Here is a 27,545-nt window from a genome sequence, read left to right as displayed (position 1 = left end):
ATAGCAGAGGTGTATCAGCCCTCTGAAGACTGCACACAACAAAGATGCCACGTAAATGTAAAAACAAATTGGTTTATAATTCAAGCTGGAAAAAGTGCCCAACTTTCTCTTCAGATGTACAGCAAAGTAAGCCTTTATAATTGTCATTGGCATATTAGAAGTAACATCAACAGCCTGTCTTGTACATCATTGATCAGTATTTCCACAGAATACTCCAAAAACTGCATTATGATCACTGGCAAAGATGAATTGTTTCACAAATGTAGTAAGTTTCAAATAAAATGCTGTAAATCTATACGTTTGCAGTCTATACCTATCACCAACTATTCAGGGGTGCGAACTAATGCCTGAATTTTCCATTTTGAGACTGCTTGTGTTAGGCATAGGGCAAACTGTTCATTCTACCCTGCCTTTACACAGCTGACACCGCAGATGCAAGGTACCCCTGGAAATCGAGTCGGTAGGAAAGCATGATCAAGAAACGCCACCTGCTGTCTCCTGGATCACTGTTCTAAAAAAGCTGCTGGAGTGCGAGCACATGCTCTAAACTCATGTTTCCTTTTATTGCAGGAAAAATATTTGAACATGATAAACAGCAATCCTTCAGATCCTCATTTAAGATACCACATAAATTTCAAGCAGCATTTCCTACAGAAGTCTTTTGCAGTGAAACCTAGAAAAAAAAGGGCAGCAATTCCCTTTGAAATATGCCTTGTTTATTTCCATATTGCTCCCCTCCCTTCCCTCCAAATAATTAATTGAATTCCACAATGTTGGCTTCTCTTGAATGTCAAGGTTCATCCTTGATTAAAACTCTATATAAGCAAAGTATAACTATACCACTGGCTGCAATAATATAGTGCATATCTTTCCTTGTGGCTATCCCCAATAAATGCTCTCTAGTGACTCAACCCAGGACATTTCAGCCACTCCAACCCAGCAAAAGTTTGGTTTCCTGATCTTGGGCACTAGGAAACTAGATGCCAACCAAACTTCAGTGTGCTTAACTAAGCATATGGTTGAAGAATCTTCTGCACAAGAGCCAGTGTGCTCGGGACCTGGATGCACCAAAAAGTAAATCTGTAAACACATATGAAATCCAAGCTTCCCTGATGAACAAGCTGTCGTGCAACTTGAATGAAACAAATTAGACTTTGTTTGAATTAATGTGTATAAATATTAGAAGTCACTCTTTTCACCTCCCTTTTTTCCTAACGGAGGATGTTACCAGTCTTCTACAACACTTCCAGAGCAACCTTCAATATTTTCATGTTTAATTGTCTGAATTTTGTGTGTGTTTTTCTTTGAACCTACCCTTCTTGGGTTCCTGCTTTCTTTTCCTACTATTTTTAGTTATTTAAGGGCATTGCCTTTCTCTCTCAAGACAAAGAAACGGTGCTTCCTAAAAACAGATTATAGCTTGAGTAAATCAGCCTCAAGAAAGCAAATAGTCAAGAGAACAAATAATGGAACACAATAAAGGAAAACCTTATATATTTGCTTTGTAACATGCTAAATGAATAAAACTATTCTTCTATTATTGCCAATAAAAATGCAGTTTTACATCAAACAGTTGTCCTGATAGTACTAGCCAACCAAGTAAATTCAATCGTAGTTCACTCCTTTATCAAAGTTATGTGTCGAGAAAAGATTGGGAGCTACTTAAGGTTCCATACTGGAAGTGCTGGAATAATTTCCAACTGAGGCTGATTCTCCTGAGATGTACAGAATTTGAATAAACAGTTAACTTCTGTACTCTTTTATCTAGAATCTGGACTGCATTTGTCCTTTTAGTCAGAACATTACATCCGACGAAGACTGAATTTTCTTCCCACAAACCACAAGTCAGGTCAGACACACAAATTATTCTGGTCATTTCCATCAGGATGTTTAGCATAGGAAAATTCTGATTAAAGTGCCTGGGGGAAAACTTCAAACCATTATATCACTCCATTTCTGACCAACACACAAATATACATTGTCATGGCTTGTTTTTATCATCAAAATTGAAATGTGAAAGCTACATGATGTGTATTTTACACATGATGTGCAGTTTCAGACAAACAAACAATTGCTCATTCTGGAGGAGAGGAGAAGACATTTCACTTGAATGTGGCTTCTAAGAGATGCTAACAGCAGTTCAGTGTGCCATCATATATTCAACTATTCCAATAATAGATTCAACCAAAGTGGTTTAGCAGCTTGATAGCCCAATAGCTTCTGACTGAAAAGCTTTGCAGGGATCTTCTTTGAACTAGGAATCTGGAAAAGCATGTCTTCTAGGGTGCACATGGTTATCTGTCCTGAAGCTTGTAGTTTCATATGAATATCTCTTAATTTGGCAGAAAGGTAGGCATTTTCTTCCATCTTTTCCCTGACTGCAGCCAGCTAAGGAGGAGAAAATGATAGACTTACAGTTCAGCAAGTGAAGATCTCACTCAACCACCATACTGAAGGCAAGCAATCACTCAAAGAAAACAAAAAAGGCACCCAATGTAAGATATGTGGCTAACACAGTGACTAGTAAGAAGAGGATTTTATGCATCACCAAATACAATACCACACATTATACATCACCAAACAATGGTGGAAATGCACTGGCTGTCTATTAGAGAGAATTTGTTAGATTTAAAGCTTCCTCAAAATATACAGTCCAGTTTTCACTCCTAATACAGACTATCACAATTCTTTTTCTATTCAAACCCAGGAAACATTAATTGCTTCCTGTAATTTACTTTCCAGATCAGCACAATTCTAGTTACTGTTATGTATCACACTAAATGTACAGAAAAAGTAAAAAAAAAAGTAAGACTATAGAACACTGAGAAGTTCTGTATGCCATATACAGTCTGAGCTCAAGTGTTAAGTATCTCTTAGAAATTCTTATTTATCAATAACTTTTTGTGGAAGGAATGGATTAGAACTAATGCTTAGCCTTCTTAGGAACTGTTCGAAATTTGCCTAACAAGAGCAAAATACAGCACTGACAAATGCAACATCTATTGCAGTGAATTTACAAAACGAAATGCTGCTTAAAAAAATTTAGTTTCAACACACCAGTTAACATACATGGGCTGGGTTTTGAAATATGTGTCCTACTTCTTTTTAGTATTTGTTATTTTATGTATCAGTTATTAATTTTGTTTAATAGGCAGCAGTAAAAGGCTAAGTATTTAATTATTAACATAGTCTTAAAAATATCTTATTCCATAGACAAGTTTCAGGAAAAGCTGCAGCAATGCTTCCAAGCCGACAGGGGTACATATGTACTCTGAAGGAGGTCTTCTTGGTGATCAATATCGTAAAAGCTTTTTTTGAATAGTAAAATACAGTAAAATAGCAAAAGTTATTACTTCCGATATCACATTTCCCTGTGTAGCATCACAGGTTTTTGCAAATATTACCAACCTAACAATATTGCTGTCATCAGAACCTTATTCTCATTTTTACATCAAATGAAAACAGCACAGAAGGCAAAGGATTAAATTACTTAATGCCACTAGGGAACGCTTCATCTGCATTCAGATGAAATCTGAGCTCCTAAGAGCAAGATCTACAATAAAGGGAAGTGGGCAGCTAAGTGCTTTATCCAACAGTACAGAAAGCCAGCCAGCAGCCTTGCCATCTGACTGCATCAGATTCCAAACAACTTCAGTAGGGTGAACTCAGGCACCTAAAGTTCTGTAACTGACCCACCATCATCATGGCCTAGTCAAGCACCATGGACCTCCTCTCATTACTGTACACTTACCACCTGCTCAGAAAACTCAATTTTTTTCACAAAGGGAGGAGTATGAACTTTCACTGCTGCCTCTAATGTCCTTATTACTTCTTCTAGCAAACCAGATCTGAGCTGGACAAGAACCTTAAAAATAAAATGAAATCACACAAATAGTACTTATCATCAGAATGCAAATTTAAAGAAACAAACGTGTTTGAGGAAGACATGAAGCAATGCAGGAAAAAATACATTTCTAGACATTGCACTGATAAAAATCCATTAATCATGAAGAAAGCCAAAGGAATGACTGATTTCCACAGAGATTTAGGGGGTCTTTTTTGCAGCTAGGACCTGGAAAGGGTGAGTCTGGAGACAAAGCTCCTCTGGCAGAGCTGCATTAGCTGTTCTTGTGTAAACTGAGGTGGTTTTTTTCCCACAGCTTAGAGAAGTTACTTACAGGGCACATGCAGGAGACTTTCCCTCAGGTTTTAGACCATGCATTTAAAGTGAAAAAGAGTTCTGTGCATATGAAGTTAAGGTTCAAAGGGCTGTAGGAGGCCTGAAGTGGGCAGAACACAGCTAAGGAAGGCATTTATTTGGAACTGTGTTTTTTTTTAATCTCTTGTAGCAAGAAAGCAAAAAGTCACAATGTCATAATTAGAAGCCCATACTCACAGACATTGGACTGGTCTACTTTTCATTCTCATCTACGGTGGGAAGCGATTTAAAAAAATGGTGGCAGGGTGTTAACAATTCAGAAAGCATTGATAATTTTGTCAGTACAACTGACAGAAATTGTTTGTTTGCTCAAAACCAAGCTGAGCAACATTACTGGTACATGACTGTACTACTAAGAAGCTGGACTTCTGTTACTCTGCACAAGGGAGTATTTTGTCCAGGACAGCATAATTCTCAGCAAGATCCTAATACAAATCAAAGATACTTACTTTAAGATTATTGTATAGTCTGCTCTCTCTTTTCAATATCCGGGAACAATAAAATTTGGCTTGTGAAACATCATTCTAGGAAGTAATTATAAAAAATAAAAAGAATATGGTTAAACATGTGGGACACACTTTGACAAGAAAAGTTTAAGAAAAACAACAGTCTTTCACAACTTTTCAGTGAATCACAAACCAGCATCTAGAATCCCTTCACCAATCCATGGGTCACCAAGATCCACAGATTCCAAACAGCATCCAGCCTGTGAAAGGAACACTCCACGCTGGAGTTCCCATGTCATCTGGCTCTTTAGCACAGTACTGACAGTACTCCCTGTGCCAGACCAGCCAGGGAAAGAAGCATGTAACCAACAGTGAACATGAGAGCACCTAAAAGATAAAAGATCTACACACGTGCCCAATTTGGCACAAGCCAGAGTACTTAAATGAATTGCAGTATATGCTAATGTCAGTATTTATCCTGCCCAGCACTTTTAACCTTTTGGACATACACATTTCCAGTACTGTGTCTGTGCCATCAACTGATTTGTATAGACAGTAAAAGTTACACTGACATTTACTAAACTATACATTGTTACTTGGGATCAAGAAATATCTTACAGCAAGATGTACTATCAAAGATCATGCAGCTTAAGGAACATGGAGCATTATTCTGTTTGCAAAACAAGAACTGATTTTTATATAAGGCAACATCATGAAGGATATTTCATGTTGTGGCAGAGACAGATATTTTGTTTTTAAACCTCAATGCCAGTGACATGCCCTGTCATTTCACCATGCACATCAAAAAAATCATTAGATGATGCTATTGTTCAGTATCTCTGGTCACAGAGGCAGTGCAAAAAAGACCACAGAGTGCATAAGAAAATTATAACAATTTTACTTCATCCAGTCAAATCCATTAACAACAACAAATCACTAGCTCTTACAGTGCCTCTGTTCAGACGTGAAACAGAGAAAGTTCAGAATTTTCTTCAAGCGGTATACACAAATTAACTGTAGGTGAAATACTAGACTTTACAATTTCCTAATTGTTATTTTCTTGCTTGGTCTTCAACCCTGTACTGCCTCAGAGCCTCTCAGGCACATGAGGTATATCAAAACCTCCCCCTGAAGAAATGTGGAGAAAGGCAAGCCATCTCCCAGGCAGTAGGACAATACATGTCATAGCCTTTGAGTTTGCCTCCCGAGATACATATTTTTAAAAGACGATTGTACACATACTTTAAATTATCATTTTAATTACATTTAGAGGAAACCATCACTAAATAGCAGTATCTGAAGGACTGGATCCCTGGTGACATCTGACCTGCTGGCTGAACTCTCCTTACTGGCATTGTCACTAGCACCAAATATCTGTGCATTCCACTCAGGATGTCAGTTTAGATTAGAGAATTTCTACATTCACTTTATGTGGGAATTCTCTATAATCTTAAAGGGGCCTAAAAATTCTAGAAGTTATTACCTATCTCAGTTTTGCTTCCTCCATGTTAGCTTCCTTTCACTGACTGTCTTAAGAAATAAAACTAGAGGGATTCAGGCACAAATTAGAACAAAAGGTACTGTACCTGCTTCAGAGCAGTTGCCACAGCAAAGCAGTATGCTCGCAGTGGTAATGCGTCACCTTTTAGCTGTGCTTCTTCAAGCAGTTTCTCACAGATTTTGCAAGATTCCAGGTTGTCCTGCATTGAAATTTCAAACCTAAGTGGCATTTGCTATTCTTGTGATATGAAAGGACTGTAGACAATTGCAATCACATTTGAGAAGGCAATCAGAAGTCAATATACTGTAAGATACCATTATTTTCAGTATTCAAGTAGCGTATCTTGAAGATATTTCCCTTCAAGATTTTTTATGAAGTTTTTTATGTTGCAACATGACCAAAAAAACCTTTGAGCTTCATGGTTTCCCACCTACTGGATCAATAGATTAAGTTTTTCAAAAAGCCTCACCTAATCCTCTTTAGTGCATAAAGGGTTACTACAGCTTATTCCCTTATTTATAGTATTTTATCTTCATTAAAAAACCAAAAAAAAAAAACAACCAAAAAACACCAAACCCCAAAAACCCAAACCCATCAAAAAATCAAAAACAAAACAAAAACCAACTCCAGCCCTCAAACACCACATATTTATTGTGGCTTTTAAAACAACTGGGTGACAGTTGAGAATTATTTCCCCTCTATTTTTATCAATTCACTAAACAGCTAATGATGGGTCAGATTCTCTACTGGAAACACAGGTAGGGCCAGAAGTAGTAGAAAACAAAGTCTTGGGAACCTCTTCCTGTTGCACATGCCATAGATCCAAGAGTTCGGACAGCAGGCTGTGAAAAGAACTATGTAAAGATTTTAAGGAAGAAACTACCAAAGACTGAGTAAAGGATACCTCAGAGAAACACAGTAAGTTTCTCTGAAGGCCTTTACCTATACGGGCAGTGTTTTATCAAGGAGCAGCCCTGAAGTGTAAATATTGCCTCAGTAGATGTTAGTAGTAAACACCAGCTTATAAACTTGGGTTGTAGCATAGTGTCAAGAGTCTTTGTATATTCATAACTTTGTAAAAAAGGCACCTTCTACATAGAACTGGTAACAACCCTAAACTGACTGTAATAATCAGTCTCTAGGTTTTTTTTAACAGCAGACATCTTTTGCAGCTCTTTGTCAGCTCAGTCTACTGCCTCACTCTCCGAACACCAAAGCCACATGGCTATTCCTGACCTAAAGGCAGCCCTGATTCATTAGGACTGAGAACTTCAAAAGCACCATATAAATTACTACTGAGCTACCATTTGAAGCCAACTCCTTTTTATCACACACGCACCCAGTTTCGTTGTATAGTTAGTTGAGAAACCTGAGAAAGTTTAGTTGAGTGATATAATTTTTCCTCAGCTAGTGTCTTTCATACTGAAAACATGGGGAAATTAAAGAATACTTACCTACTGAGTTTGGGAAAGGCCTAACTTAGCATTTAAAATTGCAGAACTGATTCAAATCTGGAAGTATCAACATTTAAAAAACTCTGGGGATCTCACTTTGCTACAAAAGGGAAACAGTTACAAGGAAACACTTGTAGAACCTAGGTAGCCTAGTTTCTTACTGTGTTCGTGCTCTTTTTCTCTGAGCTAAAAATACAGTTAAGGTCAAGAGGCTGCCTATCTCTCACTGAAGGCATTCATTTGGGTTTCTTTACTCAGCTGCCCACTTCCATCAGGCAAGCAGGAACAGATTACCTTTGAGAACTACAGTCCTTGTCAAGTTTGGGTGCAATTACAGAAATGGTTCAAGTTTACTTGGAGGGGAAGGGGAAAATGTATGGGAGATGTCTGACAGAATATGTCATATATACACCTTGTTTCTTAAGGAAGCCAGACTGTAAAACCAACATTGAGGCTCAAGCACAAAGCACAGTCTGAAGAGGTACACAGGATCCAAGAGTACTATCACAGTGTATCAAATTTGCTCTTCAGCACTTATGTCCACATATGTTTTTAGAGATTTGCTTTGTAACATTAGTTTGCATGGGAAACTCATGTGTACTCAAATAAGCAATTTAGGACTTAAATAAGCCTAAAATGTTTGTGCTAGATAAGAAATAATGACTGGGAAATTTTAAATTTCATAGAAAAGGAAGACATAGAGAAGGCATTTCAAATCCTTTTTTCATATGTAAATTGAAAATACTCACCAGTTTGTAGCATATTGCAAATGCAATTAGATAGGTTTCTTTGCTGAAAGGTATACTTTGTTTTTTCATTTCAACCAGAACTTCCAAAGCACCTATCAAAAATACATTAGTGTTATTCACTTCACAAATTTAAGGCTGTATATTTTGTAACAGGGAAAAAAAATAAATTAAATCAGCACGGAATAATCTTAGTAGGTATATTTCAAAATAGGAATGTAATTGAAATCTGTTCTTTAAAAAAAAACAAACAAACACAAAACCAAACATTTAAAAAAGTTTAATTTAGAGTCAGTTGGATGCAAATGTTTCTTGCCAGCAAGAAGATTTTTCAATCTACATTAGCATCTGGCCTTACTTTCTATTATTTTCATACAAATCTAAAAATAAATTCTAGACACTTGACAAAGCTGCTTTTATTCTTCCCAACTGCCCAGAAAGTCAGCCTTTTAAACACATAAACAAAGCTTCCATCATTTTTTGGAAACTAACAGTTCCTCAGTAACACACACGTTCCATTACACCACCACACTGCATTGAGGCTCTGATCCAGTTGTTTTTACAGTCTTGACTTCTGGACTCAGATTTGCCAAACATCAAGAGAGTTAGCGCTGTGTGTTCAACACATTTCAAATAAAGGGATTTGCTTGAAAAGCTTACTCCACACTCAATTTAAGATTTTGTCATGGAATGTCTTTTCAGTCAGGTCAGATGATTCACCATTATCCTCAAAAAGGACCAAAATGATTTGAAACCCTTGACTTAAAGTACTGGAGTAGCTACTCTGGATGGGTACACTAGTAGGACAAAGAAAAGACTGCAGCCTGGTTTTGTTATCCAAGGGAAAAAGGGTACTCTTCCCTGCTCTGACACAAATGCAAAACTTCCAAAAAAGGTTGTGGAAGAGCTTACTGTTCAAAAAACTGCATAAACCAAACTTTGAATAGAGAAAACAAAAAGCTCTGGAAATTACAAACCAAAGAGAAATTAAGCCTTCAGAAAAAAGGGGTTAGGAAACAATCCCCCCTGGACAACTACAGTTCTGTGCAACTATGAATGGTAAGAATACCAGTAGAAATGCATGACAAACAGAGTCTTCCATTTTTAGTACACCCTACAGTGCTGCTCATCCACATCCACACTTATATACAGGATGTTTGGCCTTTGAAACCATAAACCAGTGGTTAATGAGTAATATTCATTAAAATGTACATGTATTTATACACACACACTTACAATGAGAAGCATTCTCTCAAAATGCATTTGCCTTAGCAAAAGGAGTACTTACTTTCAAAATGGCCCTTTTTAAATAACATTGTCATCAAAATATGGAATGATGTACTCTCCGAGAAAAAACCATGCAAATTCTGGAGAACAGACACAGCAAGCGTAAAGAAAGTTAGAAGAGTGAGCACTCTTACTGTGCACAGCATCTTGCAGGTCTTCCTACTGGAATAGTCCCATCTTCCTAAATTCTACATTTAACATTCTGGGTTCCCTGACTGTCCCTCTGTCAAGTCACCTCTAAAATACCAGCGATTAAGTATAGTCAAAAGCTCTCTAAACTTAAGCAGAAATTTCCCAGAGATTCCCCACTACCATTTTTTTTAAATAACAGATTGTGACTTGTAAATTGATACAAGCAGAAGTCACTGACAAATGGCAACTTCAAAATCTCAGCAGAAACACAGCTTGCAGCGCATTAACAGTATCTTTAGTGTAAGGTACCACCACCATGAAACCAAAAGAATTTTTTGCTCATCACAGTATCAAATGATGAACAGATCAGCACAACGGCTTGAGAACAGAATAGCAGAAGAAAGAGCAAGTACGTTTTACATTCTGCTTCAACGACACTGTGTGTTGGAAACAGCCATATAAAATGTCAGAGGTGTCAAGTCTAAATTTCTGCAGCAGTCTGAAGAAGTGGTACTCTAGCTTACTCTCCATTAGTTACTAAGTACTGCACGACCTGTCTCAATGAAATAGATCTTAAGAAAAAAAAAAAAAAGAAACAAAACCCACACATACTTTTACATCTGCCTAATTTAACAATAGCAGCACAAGTGAGACTTCTCCCATTTCTGGCTAGATAAATCTCATGCCTTAATGGATTAACATTGTAGAGGTGACTTTCCTCTGGCTGCCAGAGATTTTTGAAGACACAACATTATTGCACAGAACCTTTTATATTTATTATACAATGGGTGTGACTCCTGTCTTGTCATGATAGCATACACAGCGTTTTACAGATGTTCAGAAACAAGCCTTTAAGTTTCCTCAACATTTAAAATGGCCAATTTCCTGAGCTGATACTACATCACCACTGCAGGGTTCAGAGGGAGTTTGAAATACAAAATAATGAGATACATACGCTGGTGCAAACAACCCAAGGGATGTCAGAGGACTACTGTGTAAAAGCTCAGAAGTGTTCATTTCCAAGAACAATCTAATGCATCACAGGATGCAGGAAAGCATGTATCAGCTGTATTTGAGAAATTTTTAATCAATACTTATGATGCAATTATGCAGAAGTATAATAATGTTATCAGTCAAACTAGCATTTAGTTTTCTTTTAATTACTGTCTTGCTATTTTTAAGGTAAACCCCATGTAATTTGCATCCTCGCATTAATATCATAGACATCCTTACTAATGCAACACATATACTTCAAGTCTATAAGCTCATGCAGGGCTCATGTAGTACATGAATTACTCACATAAGACTAATTTTCTAAATATATATACGAATTACCTGATCTTTGATAAGTTCTACTGCAGGTCGTTCAAGATCTAGCTCATAACATAGCCTCATAAAGAGTGGCCCAAATTTAAAATTATGTAAGGATGTGATTCCATTCTGCTCATGGTACCTATTGGAAAGATTAAAAAAAGTTAATCGCACAGGGCATGGAATTTGTGAAGGGAAAACAGGTTTAAATAGACAGCAAGATCCATATGTGCAGTGACAAACACACTTCTCTATCTGCACCAGCCAGCAACATTTAGATAACAGAAGATTAATTTTATGGAAAAAATACTGTTTTGATCAAACTAATAGATTAACCAGTAATATGTAAAGTAACCTGCATTGCATTAATAGCAGAATGGGTTTCTGCCATAAAACTTCCAGCTACTTTACCCTCTATCCCTACAGCAATAGCACAGGAAGTGCAAGCATTCCATTTTAGCAGCAGTACCTGTTCAAATAACTTTTTCTCTCCTACATTAAGAGAACCCCAATTAAAATGATAAAAATAAAGTGTTTCATTTTTTTCTTTGTAACTCCTACACTGCAATTGTTGGGAAGGCTTTAATTCACAAAACCTGCCACTACTGCATCCAGACCAGTTCATAACAAGGGATGGCTTGGCTGGAAAACGCCACTGAACACACCATTATACCTGGCAGTGTTCAAGGCCAGGCTGGACAGAGCTTTAGGTAACATGGTTTAGTGTGTGATGTCCTTGCCCATGGCAGGGGGGTTGGAACTAGATGATCTTAAGGTCCTTTCCAAACCTAGCTATTCTGTGATTCTATGATGCTTCTATGTGGCACTGTTCATTCTGCATACAATAGGAAAGCACTTACTTTGCTCTTATAGCTTGACTCTCCTTTGATCTAAGAGTCTGTGAAGGGTTGGAAGATCCAAAACAAAATAAAATACAGCCTTAGTTTAGGGGATTAACTATGTATATGGCCACTGAATAAGGGTAAGCCTTCAACTAGAGACATAACCTGAGATGATCTAATAAAAGCAAAAAAATAAAGACAGAAAAGAGTGTTACCTGGATTGTTAAAAATACCTGTAAATAACTTCTCTGGCTAGTTCCACATCAGATGAAGTCTGACATAAATGCAGCAAGTTTTTTAATTCAGTTTTGAGAATTATTTCATTTTTCTTTAATTTTTCTTTAATACTTTTAAAATACGGATCTGAAAATAAAACACATTATAGCAATAGTCTATAGACAATTCCTTTACCTGCATTGCATACTTGATACCTGAAACATGAAGATTTAAAGAGGCAGAAAGCTTGGGTTTTTTTTTCACCAACAAAAATGCATGAAACTTCATGCCTAGGTGTCCCCAATGAAGTCATGTCAGACTTGGAAAAACAAGAGGATGCTTACTGTGAACTTAACTGCATTGTGTATGTTATGTACTACAAAAAAAATTTAAAGAGGAAGTACCTTTTGTGACTTTTTCTGCCTTATGTTCTTTTTTAAAAAAGCAAGCAAACAAACAAAACCAATCCCATTCAGCCTCCAAATGACCATAGGAATGCCTACTCAACACTGCTTGTGCAGAAAACGTAAATTCCTTCATGGTTGATGCAAACACAAAGAACCTTATACATAATCTATGTATTTCTATATATAACCATAACCTTAAGAGTTGTTGCCCTTTTCCCAACACTCCCAAAGACGTTTCTCTATCCAGCACGTTTTCCTATGACAAAGCAAGCACAAAGATGAGTCCTTCATTTGGTAATCTCAAGCCTCTGATTCAGACACACCCAAGACTAAAATCACATGCACCACCTGGCAGCCCCATTCCTCTAAGGGTGCTACCCCATCTTGACCAGGGAAGTGAATTTTTTGGTAACAGTTGCTGGGTCAGTGCTGTTCCCAAGCTAAAAACCTACACAAGAGGCATAAAGTAAGCACCCCAGAGAACAACTTATTCAGCTACCGGATACATATCTGTTGCTACATGCAAATGCAAGTCCTTAGCTACATGCAAATACGAGTCCTTACTCAAGCTGAAATGCAGAGCTGAATCCTGTGAAGTCAGAAGAATGTATATAGATGTATGCACATAATAGTTGTAATGTATTCAAAGATGCATAGAAATTCAAAAAACACCTGGGATTTCAACTGTCTTTGTATTACAATAGGTGACTGTTTAACTGCTGTAGTTAATAGAATAACTATTACAGTTAATAGTTGCATTATAATAACTAATAGCTATTATATACTGTGTAATTTCTATATACATATTGTTTCTGCTTCTATAGCAAGTTTAATAATAACCCTAATTACTTCTTTTCAGCTTTCAAGTATTAGACTAAACAGAGTACAGAAGCCATGCACACACACATATAGGTGCTTATACATTGTTTTAATTAGTCCATGGAAGCTTCTATTTGTACAAAACAAAAAGATCTACTGTGACCTCTAAAGTCAAATATTTGGCTTCTATAAACCTGTTTTAGCAAGAGTGATTAACCCATAGCAATAAATTTGTTATATTCAATCATAATATTCAATACATTTGAATTATCACATTCATCCTCCCTGAAGGGCAGGATGAATAATCCCCCCATGTGAATATGTCATCATCACAGCATAATATAGCAATATTATGATTTGCCACTGCCTGATTTAAACTCTACTTTCATTTAATATAGAAAAACTGTCCTGTTGAGTTTACCTCCTACTCTGTCCCAGAAGACTGGTTTACACAAAACAAAATTTGATTATTTGTCTCCTCCTTGACATACACATAAAAACCAAAATTAACTACATCCTTTGGAACAATTGTCAATCTGAATCACTAGAACACCTGCACATGATTAAACAGGTGCAGGAAGTGGAGTTTTGCCAAATCTTTCTTGAATATTAAGGACAGATTTATGTTTATATTTATGTTCCTTAAAGAAAGGAATTTGTTTATTTTTTAAGCAGCTTGAAAAAATTGCTATCAGGTAAGATCCACTGATCTTGCTCCTTCGTAAGTTTGGAAAGCCTAAATTTCTTTTGCATATTCTAAGTATGTATATATCACCTAGAATTGGGTGTACAATTGAGAACTTACATTAGGTAAATAGAAACAAATCTAAAAGAATAAGCTAACTAAATTTACAGAGTAGATTAAAAGAGAATTACTGCCATAGGCATTCTCTGGATAGTTAAGCAGCTATTAGGTTTTGTATTAACTTTCTCTGATACCATATTTGAAGCAAGATTTGTAGACTGAAACAGTATTTTCTATTAAAAGCAAGGGCACAAACACTTCTTACGCGAAAGTCTGCATGCTTGAAAACTTCTCCACATTTTCCAGCACACCATAACTAATACTGTTTCACACTACAAAGCTGCAGATCTTCCAATAATTTTAGCAACAAAAAATTTGCAAGATTAAGTTGCTGTTTTACATGTGGTCAGCTCATATCACATAACTGTGACTGTCTTATTTCCTAGACTTATTCCAAAACTGAGAATGGTGATTACGAAATAAATATTAATACCTTTATTGCCATGAACTTCATTTCTAATTACCACTTTCATCTGCTGAAATTCTTGTAACTTGATATCATCTTCCGTTAGCAGATACCTCTTTCCCACCACTAGAAAAAAAGATGAAGGTAGAGTTTTATGTCACACTGTCTGTTTTAATACTACTGAACTTTGTATTTATTAGTGTCCTTAATTACTGTGTGATGCCAAAACAGGGCCACCATGACACTAAGAAAAAGACTGCAAAAATTGCAATTGCTCATGTGACCGACAAAAGTGTCTGAGCACTATGTTTCAGCTTCACAAAGTTAATGTCTACAAGGATGAAGAAGTATGTATTTACTAGATGTGCAAAAGAAAAAGTAGAGACACTTCTCTCCACGAAGCTAAGATACACGAGAATTCTGCACAAGCATAAGGTATGTCACCCCTTTCATATTTTTACAATGATATGTCTTCTCTTTGTTCACCACAATGCACTAGTGGCACAGGCTCCTCACATCTGCTGTTCCCCCCTGTTGTAGAATGTATTGTTCTAGAAGGTCCAAATGCAGTAGAAAGACAAAAGGAAAAAAACATAAAGCTTACTATTTGGATTGTATTAACACTCAAGAGACTTAGTAAAATTGTAGTGCAGTACAGGTATCAGAGAAGACAGTCACTGAACCTAGAATCTCAAAATTAGCTTTGGGTGCTGACCTCAACTGTGCTGTGTTGTAAGCTCCTTTAACGGAAGTGTCATGCAAATACTATTTGCGATTTTTTTTTCTGAAACAAAAAAAGCCCTCCAGTAAATTTTTGTTTGCAACCAGTGATTTTGTAACACAGAGTCACTGTAATAGTTTATGTTGTCACAATCTAATCTTTTTAAGTTTTTGGCTTCTTAAAGAATTATTCTAATCATGAAGGGACAAGAGCAAGTATTATCCTGAGCTAGGTTATTTCTCCTCCTTCTGTGTTTCCCTAGCAAAATAAAAACACTTGTTTTCTATGCAAGCTAAGCATGCTAATGATACATTTCATAAAATCTGAAACCGCCCCTCCATTAAGTGGCATCTTTAGCCATTAAATTTAATGGAAACAGTTTCAATGGGTAAGCAAATACACTTTATCCAGCATGAAACTGGCATGGATTATACTGCCATCACTTCCCAAAGACCCACTCAGCTGGTCTAACACCACCCCTGACCTGGGCCTCTCCAAAGCTGATGCGGGAATCATGCCAGTGCCTGGGCTGGTACACAACACACCCCACTGCATGAACATACCACACTGCATGGACACTCAGCAGTCACAGGTGTGATGAGAGAGCTTTGAACAGCAGACTTTTACCCTTCTTGAAATTAATTTGCTCTATTCTACTGCTTTCTTAAATACACACTTTACAGTGTTATAGAAAGAAACTAGTGCAAAGAGGGCTGCTGAGCAAAAAAAGAGGGAGATCAGTATGATGGCTGGCGCACACAAGGCAGCGCAGGCCATCCCAGAGAAATTAACTGACCAACCTGCTTTATTTCTGACACACTGTGACTCTCTAAAAGGAACGCCAGTGAAAAGTGGTGGGCAGACCACCACGCAGCGGGCATCTTCACGTTTCTGAGGCGTCTAACAGACCTGTAAACTAAGCAAACCCTCCACAGACAGCTGTTGGTACAGCAATCCAGAGACCCAGACGTGGCCTATGCTGGAGCCTTCTGACAGGTCCTTTCCCCATGCCGAGGGAACACCTTGGAAGGCCTCTGAAGCCTGGTCACGGCGGTGACAGCCAGCAGGCGCGCCTGGGTAATGTTGCTCTCCCAGAACAAAACCGCATTCATGAACCTAGATGCTTATTGGGTTTTGGTGACTCCTGCGTAGCCAACGGCAAAGACAGGATAAACCGAGTAACGCTGCCCCGCGGACAACGCTGCCGCACCAGCCCGGTACACCACAGCAGCCACGCGCCCGCTCTAAGGCCCATCGGGAGCCCCTCAGAGCTCCCTCTCGCGCCGTACCCAGCGCTGCGGGGCATCCCCGCCGGAACTACAACTCCCGTCAGGCACAAGGTTACGACAAACGCCGACCCTGCTGGGAGTTGTAGTACCCGGGCCAGAGCCACAGCCCGCTGGCAGCTCAGTGCCCCGGCTGCGCACCCCGCCGTCCGTCGCCGCTGCGCAGCCCGCGGTACCTCCAGGCGCCGAGCCCCAGCAGCCGGAGGCGGGCGGGTGAACGGCGGAGCGCCGCACCGCCTCCCGCACCACCCGCCGCGACCCGCCTGCGAGCACCACCGCCATCTTGCACCCGATCTGCCGGAGGCGGGGCCCTCGCGGACCTGCCCCACGCCGCAGCTCGCTTCCTCCTTCGGCAGCATGGCCGCCGCCGTGCTATGGCGCCGAGCGTTCTGCACCAGGAGGGCCCTCGGGGCCGCCGCAGGTCGGTGCTCTGTTGGCAGAGGCAACAGCGCTCAGCGGGGCCTCCCACTTGGGGGGACTCCCTGAGTGGCTGTGGGGGCTCTATCGGGGAGGACAGGCCGTGGCGGGACGGGTCGCTGAGTCGCTTGGTTGGCCGCAAAGCGTGAGCAGGCACGGGGTGCTGCCTAGGGACTTCCACGTTGCCTTTATACAAACATGTAGAAAGGTGCAGGCAGATCTGAGAACGGCGTACCACTAGCATGCGGTGCGGGAGAGTGTTCTTAATCTGTTCTTTGTAGGTATTCCACCTTGCCGATTTCGTAGCTTAGTAGGATAGGAGCTGCCGTTTGGGGTCACGGGAAGCCACGCGGGGTTGTATGGGGGCCGCCGAACCCGCAGCAGTCGGTGTTCAGCACAACCTACTAACTCAGGTGACAAAAGCGCAACCAAGATTTAGGGTTTTTAAAGCCACCTTTCAAAAAAATCCTGACCTTTGGGATGATGGGTGACTTTAATTGTGCCTTTTCAGCTTCCCTCAGCAGGAATTTCACAGTCTTGCTTCCTGGTATCTACATGCCCCTGTCTCAGTAATGCCACCCTTTGCTTCGGCACTGGACCTCCAGCTTACCTGAGCAAAGCACTGTCATGCAGGCAGTTGCTTGTACTATAGAAAACAGTTCTTTAAAGCCGTATCCTTGCTAGTGGTGTCCTTAGCTGTGAGTGAGCATACGGAGGTTTATTCTAACAAAAGAACAGCACAAACCCATATCTTTTGTGTGCCTCCTTCATGAACGTAATCAGAAATAGCTTCAAAAGAAAACCTACCAACTAGACTGGATATTAGGAAAAAAATCATCACTAAAAAGGCAGTCAGGCATTGGAACAGGCTGCTCAGGGAAATGGTAGAATCACCAACCCTGGCAGTTTTCAGGATCTATGTAGATGAGGCCCTCAGTGATACGGTTTTTATGGTGGTCTTGGAAGTCCTGGGGTAATGGTTGCACTTAAGGGTCTTTTCCAACCTATCTGATTCTATGCTTTTGTGATTTGAACGAAACAAAAATGCCTCTTTTTCTCACTTTCCAACTGTTTGGCAAAGCATTGCAGTTTTTTTCACATTCTGACTGTGGAATGCAGTGTAGCTGGTCTTTTTTGAAAAACTTGGTAAGATGTTCAGATATGTGTGTATAATTTCATGTCATAAGAATGATAAGGAGAAAAATTGTTTCACACAAGAACAACAAACTTTTAGTGGTAGCAGGTAGATTTGCAGATAAAGGCTTTAAGATACTAGCTAAGAATTCTGTGTAGCATAGCAATGTCTATTTCTTGTTTCTTAACATGGATTTCCACAACCCCTTGCATGTATTTCTCTATATTCTTTTAAAAAAAATTATCCACATATTCCTCATGCATTTTCAAGGCCTCATCATCTGTGAATGATGCACAAACATAGTTTGTTCTTCCAAATTAAACATTTTCTGTTTCATTTCAAAAGCTAGAGTATGTCTTGAGCAGATTTCAAAAGTGGCACAAAATAGCATTTGAAAAAAACCTGCTTAAAAACATTTGAGCAAACTTTGCATTTCACAGGAAATGCAGTAAAGGGAGATGAACAAAAATGGAGTATTTCCAAGATTAGCATCTACTTTTCATTTCCGCTGAAACAGTTCTTTACAGGTGAAAAAAATAACCATGCAACAACAGCAGGAAAGCTTTTTGGTGTCTATTTTGCTGTTTTGGCTTTTTTATTTATGTGTTTATGTCTACATATAGCTAATTGTTAACCTTTGATGATAAAGGCCTGTGGGCACAAAAAAGCTATTCCTTGTTTGTTTTTTTTTCTGTGTTTACAAATTTATCATTTTCTTAAATACGAAGTTTAGTTTAGAAAGATTTGTTTCATGCTGAAAAAAACTTAGGGGAGAGCTTTTCTGTTTTAAATATGACAAGGTAATGGCTCATCCACATAGAAGGAGCTGAACTGTTACAGTGTCTGCTGCTGACAGTTGTGTCATAAGACAGTTTAATGCATCCAACTCAGTAAAGGTGACAGAAAAAGGTGATATCTAGTAAAGTGTTAGTCTATTTAGAGGTGTCTAAGCAACCTGGCTTACCTAGTGATTTATTGCTTCATTAGGGAGAAGATACCTTCTTTCTGCAGCCTATGTGGACAGCTCAAAATGGGAAAACAGAAAAAAAGAAGATCATAGCCTAGGTAAGAAAAGTTTGTTTCCTTTTCTACACTTTGACTAACTAATTGCAACCTGCACTCATATTAGACTAGCTCATCATCTAGAAGTATTTCAAAATTAAAAAATTCATGGAGCAATACACTTCTGAGGATCTATGTCAAAATCTGCTCAACTCATTAAAAGTCTGTCATGTTCAAAGCTATAATGCAGAAATAAGTTACAGTTTTCCCATTTAATTAATGTTTGGCTTCTACAAGCTAATTTTTTTTCTTTGACAAAATTCAAGGTTTTTATGAATGTCATAGTTTTGTGTCTGACAGTTAAGACTTGTCTCCAGGTGGCCTCTTCATTGATACTATGGATAAGGGAAGAGCATCTGATGTCATCTATCTGGACTTGTGCAAAGCATTTGACACTGTCCTGTGTGACATCGTTGTCTCTAAATTGGAGAGGCGTGGATTTGATGTATGGACCACTTGATGGGTAAGGGTTGGATGGTCACACTCAAAGAGTTGTGGGCAATAGCTCGATGTCCGAGTAGAGATCAGTGACAAGTGGTGTCCCTCAGGGATCGGTGTTGGGACCGGGCTTGTTCAACATCTTTGTTAGTGACATGGACAGTGGGATTGAGTGCGCCCTCAGCGAGTTTGCCGATGACACCAAGCTATGTGGTTTGATCGATACACTTGAGGGAAGGGATGCCATCAAAAGGACCTTGACAAGCTAGAGAGGTGGGCCAATGCCAACCTCGTGAACTTCAATAAGGCCAAGTGCAAGGTCCTGCACCTGCATTGGTGCAGTCCTGAGCATAAATAAAGGCTGGGCACAGACCGGGTTTGGAGCAGCCCTGTGGAGAAGGACTTGGGAATGTTGGTTGACAAGAAGCTCAGCATGAGCTGGCAGTGTGTGCTTATAGCCCAGAAAGCCAGGGTATGCTGGGCTGAATCAAATGAGCATGGCCAGCAGGTCAGGGGAGATGATTCTTCCCCCCTGCTCCACTCTTGTGAGACCTCACCTGCAGTCCTGCATTCAGTGTTGGGGCCCCCTCACAAGAAGGGTGTGAACTTGTTGAATCAAGGCCAGAAGAGGGCCATGAAGATGATCAGAGGGCTGGAGCACCTCTTCTATTAATTTCGGCTGAGAGAGAGGTGCTTGTTAAGCCTGGAGAAGAGAAAGATCGGGGGAGACATTACAGCAGCCTGCCAATACCTAAAGAAGAGGGCCCAATACCTAGAGGAGAGATTTCTTTGTACAAGGGCATGTAGTGGCAGGACAAGGGGAATGGCTTTAAACTGAAGGTGAGAAGATTTAGATTAAATATTATGAAGTTCTTTACTGTGAGGGTGATGAGGCACTGGCACAGGTTGCCCAGAGAAGTTGTGACTGCTCCATCCATGGCTGTGTTGAAGGCCAGGTTTGACAGGGCTTGGAGCAACCTGGTCTAGTGAAGGGTGTTCCTGCCTATGGCAGAGGATTGGGACTAGATGATCTTTAATGTCCCTTCCAATCCAAACCATTCTATGATTGTACGATATGATTCTATGATTGTTTTGATTGTAATGCAGTGAAAAAGAAGACCTATTCTGTAATTATTACAGGGAATTTATGTTTGAAAACATTTTTTAAGACCATTTTCCTCATAGTTTTGCAAGAGGAAAGTTATATTTCTTGTGGAGATTTTAGAGTTTTCTTTTTGGGAAAAATGAAACTATGCCTTTATTTCCAAGAATCTGTACATTAAACTGTATCTCAGATGGTAGTGAGATCTCTCATGTGAATTTCATGGCTAAATTCTTTTGCTAGTTTACGTTTGAAATGACATTCCACTGTCTTTTTGGTGACTGTGTTAAATGGAAAGCATCATACAAAACTTTTTTCCATGCTAAAGATACAGACACATTTTATACCGCAGGTGTTGTGGAGACTCCTTAATGCATTACCTTTGTCTTCCATTTTTTACTCCCTGGCCCTTGAACTGTGTTTGGTAAATGTAACACAGATTGTGAGGCTGAAAGAAGAAGCAGCAGGTGAAATTCAAGGGCTTTTGTCAGGCAGGAAAACGGACACAATCGTCAGTCATCATTGATCAGTAAATGATCAATAAATGATCAGTAGTTTTTATGCACTAATTTGTTTCCGTTGTTTGCCTATAACCAGCTAGGTTGGTATTGTCAACATGTTTTACTGTACATGGTCCAGAAACAGCCAGTGGGTGCTCATGACTGTAGCTTGGATCCTGCAGAGACTGTTAATACCTTCTAACCCTTTACTGTCAATAGGACTGATCATGCAGTATTTTGGGGCTGGAGGCACAGTCTAGTGGCCTGAGATGCATTTGAATCAGTCACCTCCAGATGAAAAAGGATTCTTATTTTGGCAACAGAAATCCACTGTAGAGGAAGATGTGCAAGTGCTGGTACAGTCCATGTTTGGCTTTCCCTGTGCCTGGCAAGACCCTTCATGGCTGCTTGGCAAGTCTTGATGCTGCTCTGCTGATGATCTTGATCTAAAGCAGATGTCTGTTCCATGCTTTTCAAAGAACTACTTTGCATTTTCATTTTGTGCTCACAGAAAAGAGAAAACAAGTTAACACAGTGTCAGCTGTATTAGCATTTTCAAAGGGGAGACAGCCCTACAGACGTCTGCTCTGTAGCTGTCAGTTGTGTGATTGCACATATAATCTAGTGTGTTGTAGCTAGAGTGAATTCCTTGTGTGGAGGAGACGCTCTTTTATTTGTGTATTTCAGAACTGTTATTCTGCAAAACTATGTTGTAAGAATACATTTAAAGGAAAAATAAATATTTTTGATTTAAAGTTGGTTCCATTTCTCTGCTGCAGTGATGTGGTACCATCCCAGACTTAAACTCATTTACTGTGTCCATGTAAGGTATGCTTTATCTTACATATCTTAGTGTACATGTAAGATATGCTTTATTCTATTCTCCATAGTCTCAGTTTAGCATTCCGATTATTACTAAGTTTTGCTGAACTTCAGTACTGAGAAAAGCATGGGAAAAAACAAGACTGTATTTTGTGTATAGAAGAGCGTTTGTTCAAAAAGGTAGGAGCTGAAAACGTGTTGATTTGGAATTTACGAAGTGCTAGAATTTAGAAACCTGTCTGGAAGTAATTAAGTGACAGTAACCATCCTGATGAGAAGAATATCAGTTATCAGAATACATGGGGATGGTGGAATCCGAGTAAGACAGTAAGTGGCTTTTTTTTTTTGTTAGAAAACCCCATGGTGCCCAGACTGGTTTATCTGCAACACCAGGTGGCAGTGCTGCCTTTAGAAACTTGAATAATTTCCATTCAAAGCCTTTTTTGGTACTGTAGTTGTTTCCAGAAGATGCTAGGGATGTGGCAATACTGAGAAATATGGAGCATCTAAATTTGTAAGACAAAGTATTTGCCTCAGCCTGCCTTTGTATTTTAATTGGGTATCTAAAATAAATCAGATCTTTCGTTATACAGAAAATGAAATGTTAGCCTGTGAGTTAAGACATTAGCTCTGCTCAGCATTCCCAGAACAGGTAAATTTTGCATCGTAGTTGTATCCACTTCCCTGTTGCTGTCCCATCACTGGATTTAAACCCTGGCTGGGGTGGACCATTTCTAAGAATAAGGGGGTAGCGACCTTATATGGTGGCAAAATGTGCCACTTATTGATGTTGCTACATGCTGTGGGCAGGTAAAGACTGCAGATCAAAATGAAACAGGGTTGATCGCATAGGTCCCCAAACTGGTATTAGATGTCATAACCACTAACTTGGAAGGTGACGGTCAGTATTTTCCCAAACGTTGTCCTGAATCACCCTGTTGAAGGCAGCAAGGTGCTGAGTTTATATGAACAACAACAAAAAAAAAAAAGAACATGAAATCTAAGTTACCAGTGCTATAGAGAAAACTGTGAAGTCATGTCCAGAAGTTAAATGACCTCATCTCAGGCTTATGGTTTGTTTTGTTAATTTCTTTAAATCCATGAGCTTTTGCAATATGTAGAAATTAAAGTTTTTTTAAAATTCATCTTGTAGAACTGTATTTTTAGGTAGTAGGTATGAGAGGTTATATCTACTAGTGTCCTCTTTGGTAATGACTATCAAAGAAAAGCACTTGCAACATATATATAGTAGAATGTATGTAGAATTTTATTTTGGCCATTAAAACGCTTGTTTGGTTCAGAGACCAATGTTAGTTCTCCAGTTTTACTACCTACAGTGGTAGGAGACTTGAACATTCACATCCCTATATTCTAGTACTTCTGTTGGGATGTTTTTAACTAAGAAGCGGCTTTTATCTTGATTATTGAATGGCAACTTATGAAACAAACATGGTTTACAAAAGGTGGCTGAATTATTTCAAATCATGAATATAAGAAAAAAATGATTTTAGGTGCTTCTGAGAGAAAACCGAAGATTATTCAAATCTGGAAACCACAGCAGAAACAGCCGTTTTTCTGGAAACAAACTTTCCTGCTAGCTTGAATTGTCTTCTGTTTAAGGTTTAATCAGCTTTCATGTTATTGTGAGTCTTATACTGGAGCTGGTAAGTGCTTCATGTTGTTTCCCATGGTAAAGTTCTTATGGAGAGATCTAGCTTTGTAGACAGCATAAAAGGTCAGTCATTAAAATTCTGTATGTGAACTCTCCCAGAGGAGGCCTGTATATAAATGGCTAACAGTCCTGGGATTTTGCACTCATAGCGTTCTATTCATTTGGTTTATATTCTGCATAAGTACTTAGCCTTTCCTGAAATGGGCTCTTCATCTTCATGAGCAGGTGAACAAAAGAAGTGCTAAGCTCAGGCACTGAGTATGTCAGGAAGTGGTCTTAGGTAGTGCTTTCTAGTTTTCTGAGGAAAATGCGTAACAAAATTAGTTCTGGAATAGATAATAAACTCCCAACCTGTGCGGTTGTCTATCACAGGTCCACATTGCTATGTTGTGAAACATAGCAGATTTCAGAGTGAATAATTTTTTCCCAGCTATCTTGAAATGCAGAGGAAGAATGTTGGAGGACAGCAGGCTTATTATGTTTAGGCAAAGATTTAGCCAGTTCTTAGTTCCTGACAAGGTGACTTGACTGCAGCATCCTTTCGGTGTAACTTCTAGCACTGCTTAGAATGTCCCCATAGTCTTCACCTGCGTGCTCCATCATTACATTTGTGAGTGCTGGACAGATGGGTAATACGGAATCAAATACAGACACTTCTTGTAAGGGTATTCCCACAGAAATTTCTTTACCATTAAAAAAGTTGAGCCTGTTCTGGTTGTATATCATGGCATTGGTGGCTCACATCAGTTCAGCATCTTGTGCTGTATTTCTTAGGAGCTAGTACTTGCTCAGTAATTTAGCCCCAGATTTCCGTTTGCTTCCATGGTCATGAAATACTTGCCTTCCTGTAGCCAGAGATAAATGCTCTTTTTGTGTTTTGAAGAGCACCTTAAGGTGCCTCAGGAAGGAAGGTGTTACATAAACACAAAATACTGCTGTGTGACAGACAGCAACATTGTACAGACTAAGAGCCAACTTTTATTCCAATTCAAGGCTCTGTCATTTTACTGGAGCAAAAATCTCTGCATGTTTTAGAATTTGAGGGGATATCTACAAGGTCAGAGTAGCATGGAATGCGATTTGTACTGTTAGACCTGTATACCCCACAGTATTTACTGGCAGTACAGGTGTGTTTTATGATATGATGAACAGTGATATCACAGTGTTTGTGGACTGAGCAGATATGGGCTGCATCTCTTTGAGACATAGCATGTTACTGGTGCAGTGCTGATTCCAACCCCTGACAACTTTACCTGGGTGGAAGGCTTGATTTGTTCTGATGTGCTGCTGTAAGTTGTGCTTACCTCATGTTTCATTGACAGGTGTGGAGGTCAGATGAGCTTTTGGAAAACAAATTGTAAAGTTAGCCAACCCATAAACTCTTGAAGGATGACCAATGGGACTAATGCCTGGATGGAAGGATAAGTAATGGGTCTGAGACATGTCAGAGGAGAGGCTGGTTTAGTAACAGGTGCAGTCTTGGGGTGCAAAGGATGAAGCAAGATGCTGATGATGCAGAGAGAATATGTTGGATTCCTGGTTCTAGAAGATGCAGAAGAATAGAGTGGTTAAAGTCTCAAAATATTGTAGACAGGATATCATCAGTTTGTGTCTCATTGAAGAATGAAACATAAGAGGCTGACATTAGTCATACAATAAGCAGCTTCCTCTTCTTGAGTTATCATTATTTTACAGGAACATTACAAAAATAAAACTTCAAATTAATTTAACTTCTAGTTAAATTCATTAAATGCAATAGTTGGCTACCTGTTCAACAGTCAGAAGCTTGAAATTCTTATATGGTCAAATCAATATTGTTAGATGACTGTGGGAGCAGAATGCTCTGAAGTTAATAGAGTACCGGCACAGTGTCTAGTTTGATTAACGGGATTTCTTTGGATTGATGTTTGTGACTATAGGGCGTATCAGTATGGTACTGTTTGTTTCTGTGTTTCATTGTTTTACTGTAAAATAAAGGACAAACGCATGCCAGAAGCACTGTCCAGCAAATGGTAAGCTTGAAAGAAAGTGTGAATTTTAAGGACATATGCTCAGGATTTTTTTGTGAATTATATTAGTTGTACTAATTTAATCCAACACATTATAGTTTGCTTCCCCCCCCTTCTTTTTAATAAGTTAAAATTACCATGTTGATATTCTTTCTGTGTATTATTTTCTGTTAAATTATTTAATAATAATTACAGAATCATAGAATGATGGAATAGTTAGGGTTGGAAAGGACCTTAAGATCATCAATTTCGAAACCCCCTGCCATGGACAGAAACACTTCCCACTAAACCATGTCACCCCAGGCTCTGTCTAGCCCAGCCTTGAGCACCACCAGGGGTGGAGCATTCACAGCTTCCTTGGGCAACCCATTCCAGTGCCTCACCACCCTCACAGTAAAGAACTTCTTCCTTATATCCAATCTAAACTGCCACTGTTTAAGTTTTAACCCATTACCCCTTGTCCTGTCACTACAGTCCCTAATGAGGAGTCCCTCTCCAGCATCCCTATAGGCCCCCTTCAGATACTGGAAGGCTGCTATGAGGTCTCCACGCAGCCTTCTCTTCTCCAGGCTGAACAGCCTCAACTTTCTCAGCCTATCTTCATATGGGAGGTGCTCCAGTCCCCTGATCATCCTCGTGGCCCTCCTCTGGACTTGTTCCAACAGCTCCATGTCCTTTTTATGTTGAGGACCCCAGAACTGCACACAATACTCCAAGTGAGCTCTCACAAGAGCAGAGTAGAGGGGCAGGATCACCTCCTTCGACCTGCTGGTCATGCTCCTTTTGATGCAGCCCAGGATACGGTTGGCTTTCTGGGCTGCAAGGGCACAACTGAAAGTATTGTTTTCATACAACCTCAAAATGAGATGTTAACAAGGAACCATAATTTGATTTTTTGGACAGAGGTTCTTTTCTATATCTACATGATGGTTCTGCCAGATTTTCCTATAATGCCAGTTGATTAAACATACTCTTTTTCTATTTTCTTCAGCCGACTTAGCCCACTTAATGGACAGAACCTATGAAAGAAAGCTACCTGTCAGCTCTTTGACAATAGCCCGGGTAAGGAAATAAATCCTAATCATAAAGTAATGGAAATAACAGCGGAATGTTTATGAAGTCAAGTGAGCTGAGGGAAGATAAATGATACCACCTCTTTTGGGAGTTCTGGGATGGTAAAAGCCTTGTTAAACTGTTAAATTGCTGTGTAAAGCTGTTTTATTGTTACTTTGTACTGATTAGTTAGTACCTGGACTGTAGGGTCTTCAAAATAGATATAGGGTTTTTTTTCTGAGTAAAATCAGGTCTCGCTGTTACGGGGCTATGTATTTCATTAATATACGTTCCCTCTCTTTCTGTGGTTTCTGCCTTAGTGAGAGCTTTAACACCCCCTCTGGCACTTAATAAGGACCCAGGCTGCTAACGACCTGCAATGAATTAGTACACTGGCTGTTTGCCTGCATCTTCCTCCACTTTCTGGCTTCTTTCAAAGTAAGGCAGAGGTGATACCTTTTGCCTCTATGGTTTTCTTTCCTTGCCTCAGGAGGCTGGGGCAGGAATGCTGGTATGGGAGAAGCAAAGCCATTATTTTTATTGGAATTAGTAACCAACTCCATCCTCTGAATGGGTTAATCTGGGGAGGAGGAGTGAAGGCAGAAATGTGAGGTGTGCTTTTAAGTTCCCTGTATGTTTGTACTGAAGAAAGAGAATAAATATATCACTTGTGTTATACAAAAAGTTGACTAAAATTTCAATCTTCAAGATTATCCAAAAAAGCTGCATGAGCACCT

General features: G+C 39.3%; 2 protein-coding genes across 6 annotated transcripts in view; one reads left to right on the top strand and one right to left on the bottom strand.

Moving 5' to 3' along the window:
• Positions 1-2,029: 2,029 nt before the first annotated feature.
• Positions 2,030-16,940, bottom strand: PTCD2 (pentatricopeptide repeat domain 2). 3 transcript variants are annotated; one of them, XM_057406112.1, is made up of 9 exons: positions 16,775-16,940; positions 12,172-12,301; positions 11,121-11,238; positions 9,655-9,733; positions 8,370-8,461; positions 6,252-6,365; positions 4,669-4,743; positions 3,752-3,865; positions 2,030-2,388 (listed from the first exon to the last, which is right to left on the bottom strand). In XM_057406112.1, exons 1-9 carry the CDS (start codon positions 16,878-16,880, stop codon positions 2,164-2,166), a joined length of 1,053 nt encoding a protein of 350 aa, XP_057262095.1. In that variant the 5' UTR covers positions 16,881-16,940; the 3' UTR covers positions 2,030-2,163. The 3 variants fall into 3 exon arrangements, with proteins under 3 accessions (XP_057262095.1, XP_057262097.1, XP_057262096.1); XM_057406114.1 differs by lacking the exon at positions 16,775-16,940 and adding an exon at positions 11,508-11,588 and having other exon boundaries at positions 12,172-12,303; XM_057406113.1 differs by lacking the exon at positions 16,775-16,940 and adding an exon at positions 14,619-14,738 and having other exon boundaries at positions 2,031-2,388.
• Positions 16,941-16,946: 6 nt separating this feature from the next.
• MRPS27 (mitochondrial ribosomal protein S27) overlaps positions 16,947-27,545 on the top strand; it is a 64,748-nt gene continuing 54,149 nt past the window's right edge. For all 3 annotated transcript variants that reach the window (XM_057406109.1, XM_057406108.1, XM_057406110.1), the window contains exons 1-3: positions 16,947-17,019; positions 19,138-19,215; positions 26,747-26,817. In XM_057406109.1, the coding sequence (XP_057262092.1) occupies positions 16,956-17,019; positions 19,138-19,215; positions 26,747-26,817 (213 nt within the window). In that variant the 5' untranslated portion in view covers positions 16,947-16,955. The remainder of the gene's footprint in view (positions 17,020-19,137; positions 19,216-26,746; positions 26,818-27,545) is intronic.

The sequence above is a fragment of the Pezoporus wallicus genome, unplaced genomic scaffold (genome assembly GCF_028554395.1).
Source record: "Pezoporus wallicus isolate ANWC-B61680 ecotype Strahan unplaced genomic scaffold, APGP_CSIRO_Pwel_v1 contig_7506, whole genome shotgun sequence".
Lineage (NCBI taxonomy): Eukaryota > Metazoa > Chordata > Aves > Psittaciformes > Psittacidae > Pezoporus > Pezoporus wallicus.
This window is presented reverse-complemented; position numbering and strand designations above follow the sequence as displayed.

Coding starts and splice junctions, on each gene's coding strand:
- PTCD2 (XM_057406112.1), bottom strand. CDS start 16,880: ATGGCGGTGGTGCTCGCAGGCGGGTCGCGGCGGGTGGTGCGGGAGGCG. Junction 11,239..12,171: donor GCCAGAGAAGTTATTTACAG/GTATTTTTAACA, acceptor TCTTTCCAATAG/GTACCATGAGCAGAATGGAA. Junction 3,866..4,668: donor GACTATACAATAATCTTAAA/GTAAGTATCTTT, acceptor TTTATTTTTAAG/GTTCTTGTCCAGCTCAGATC.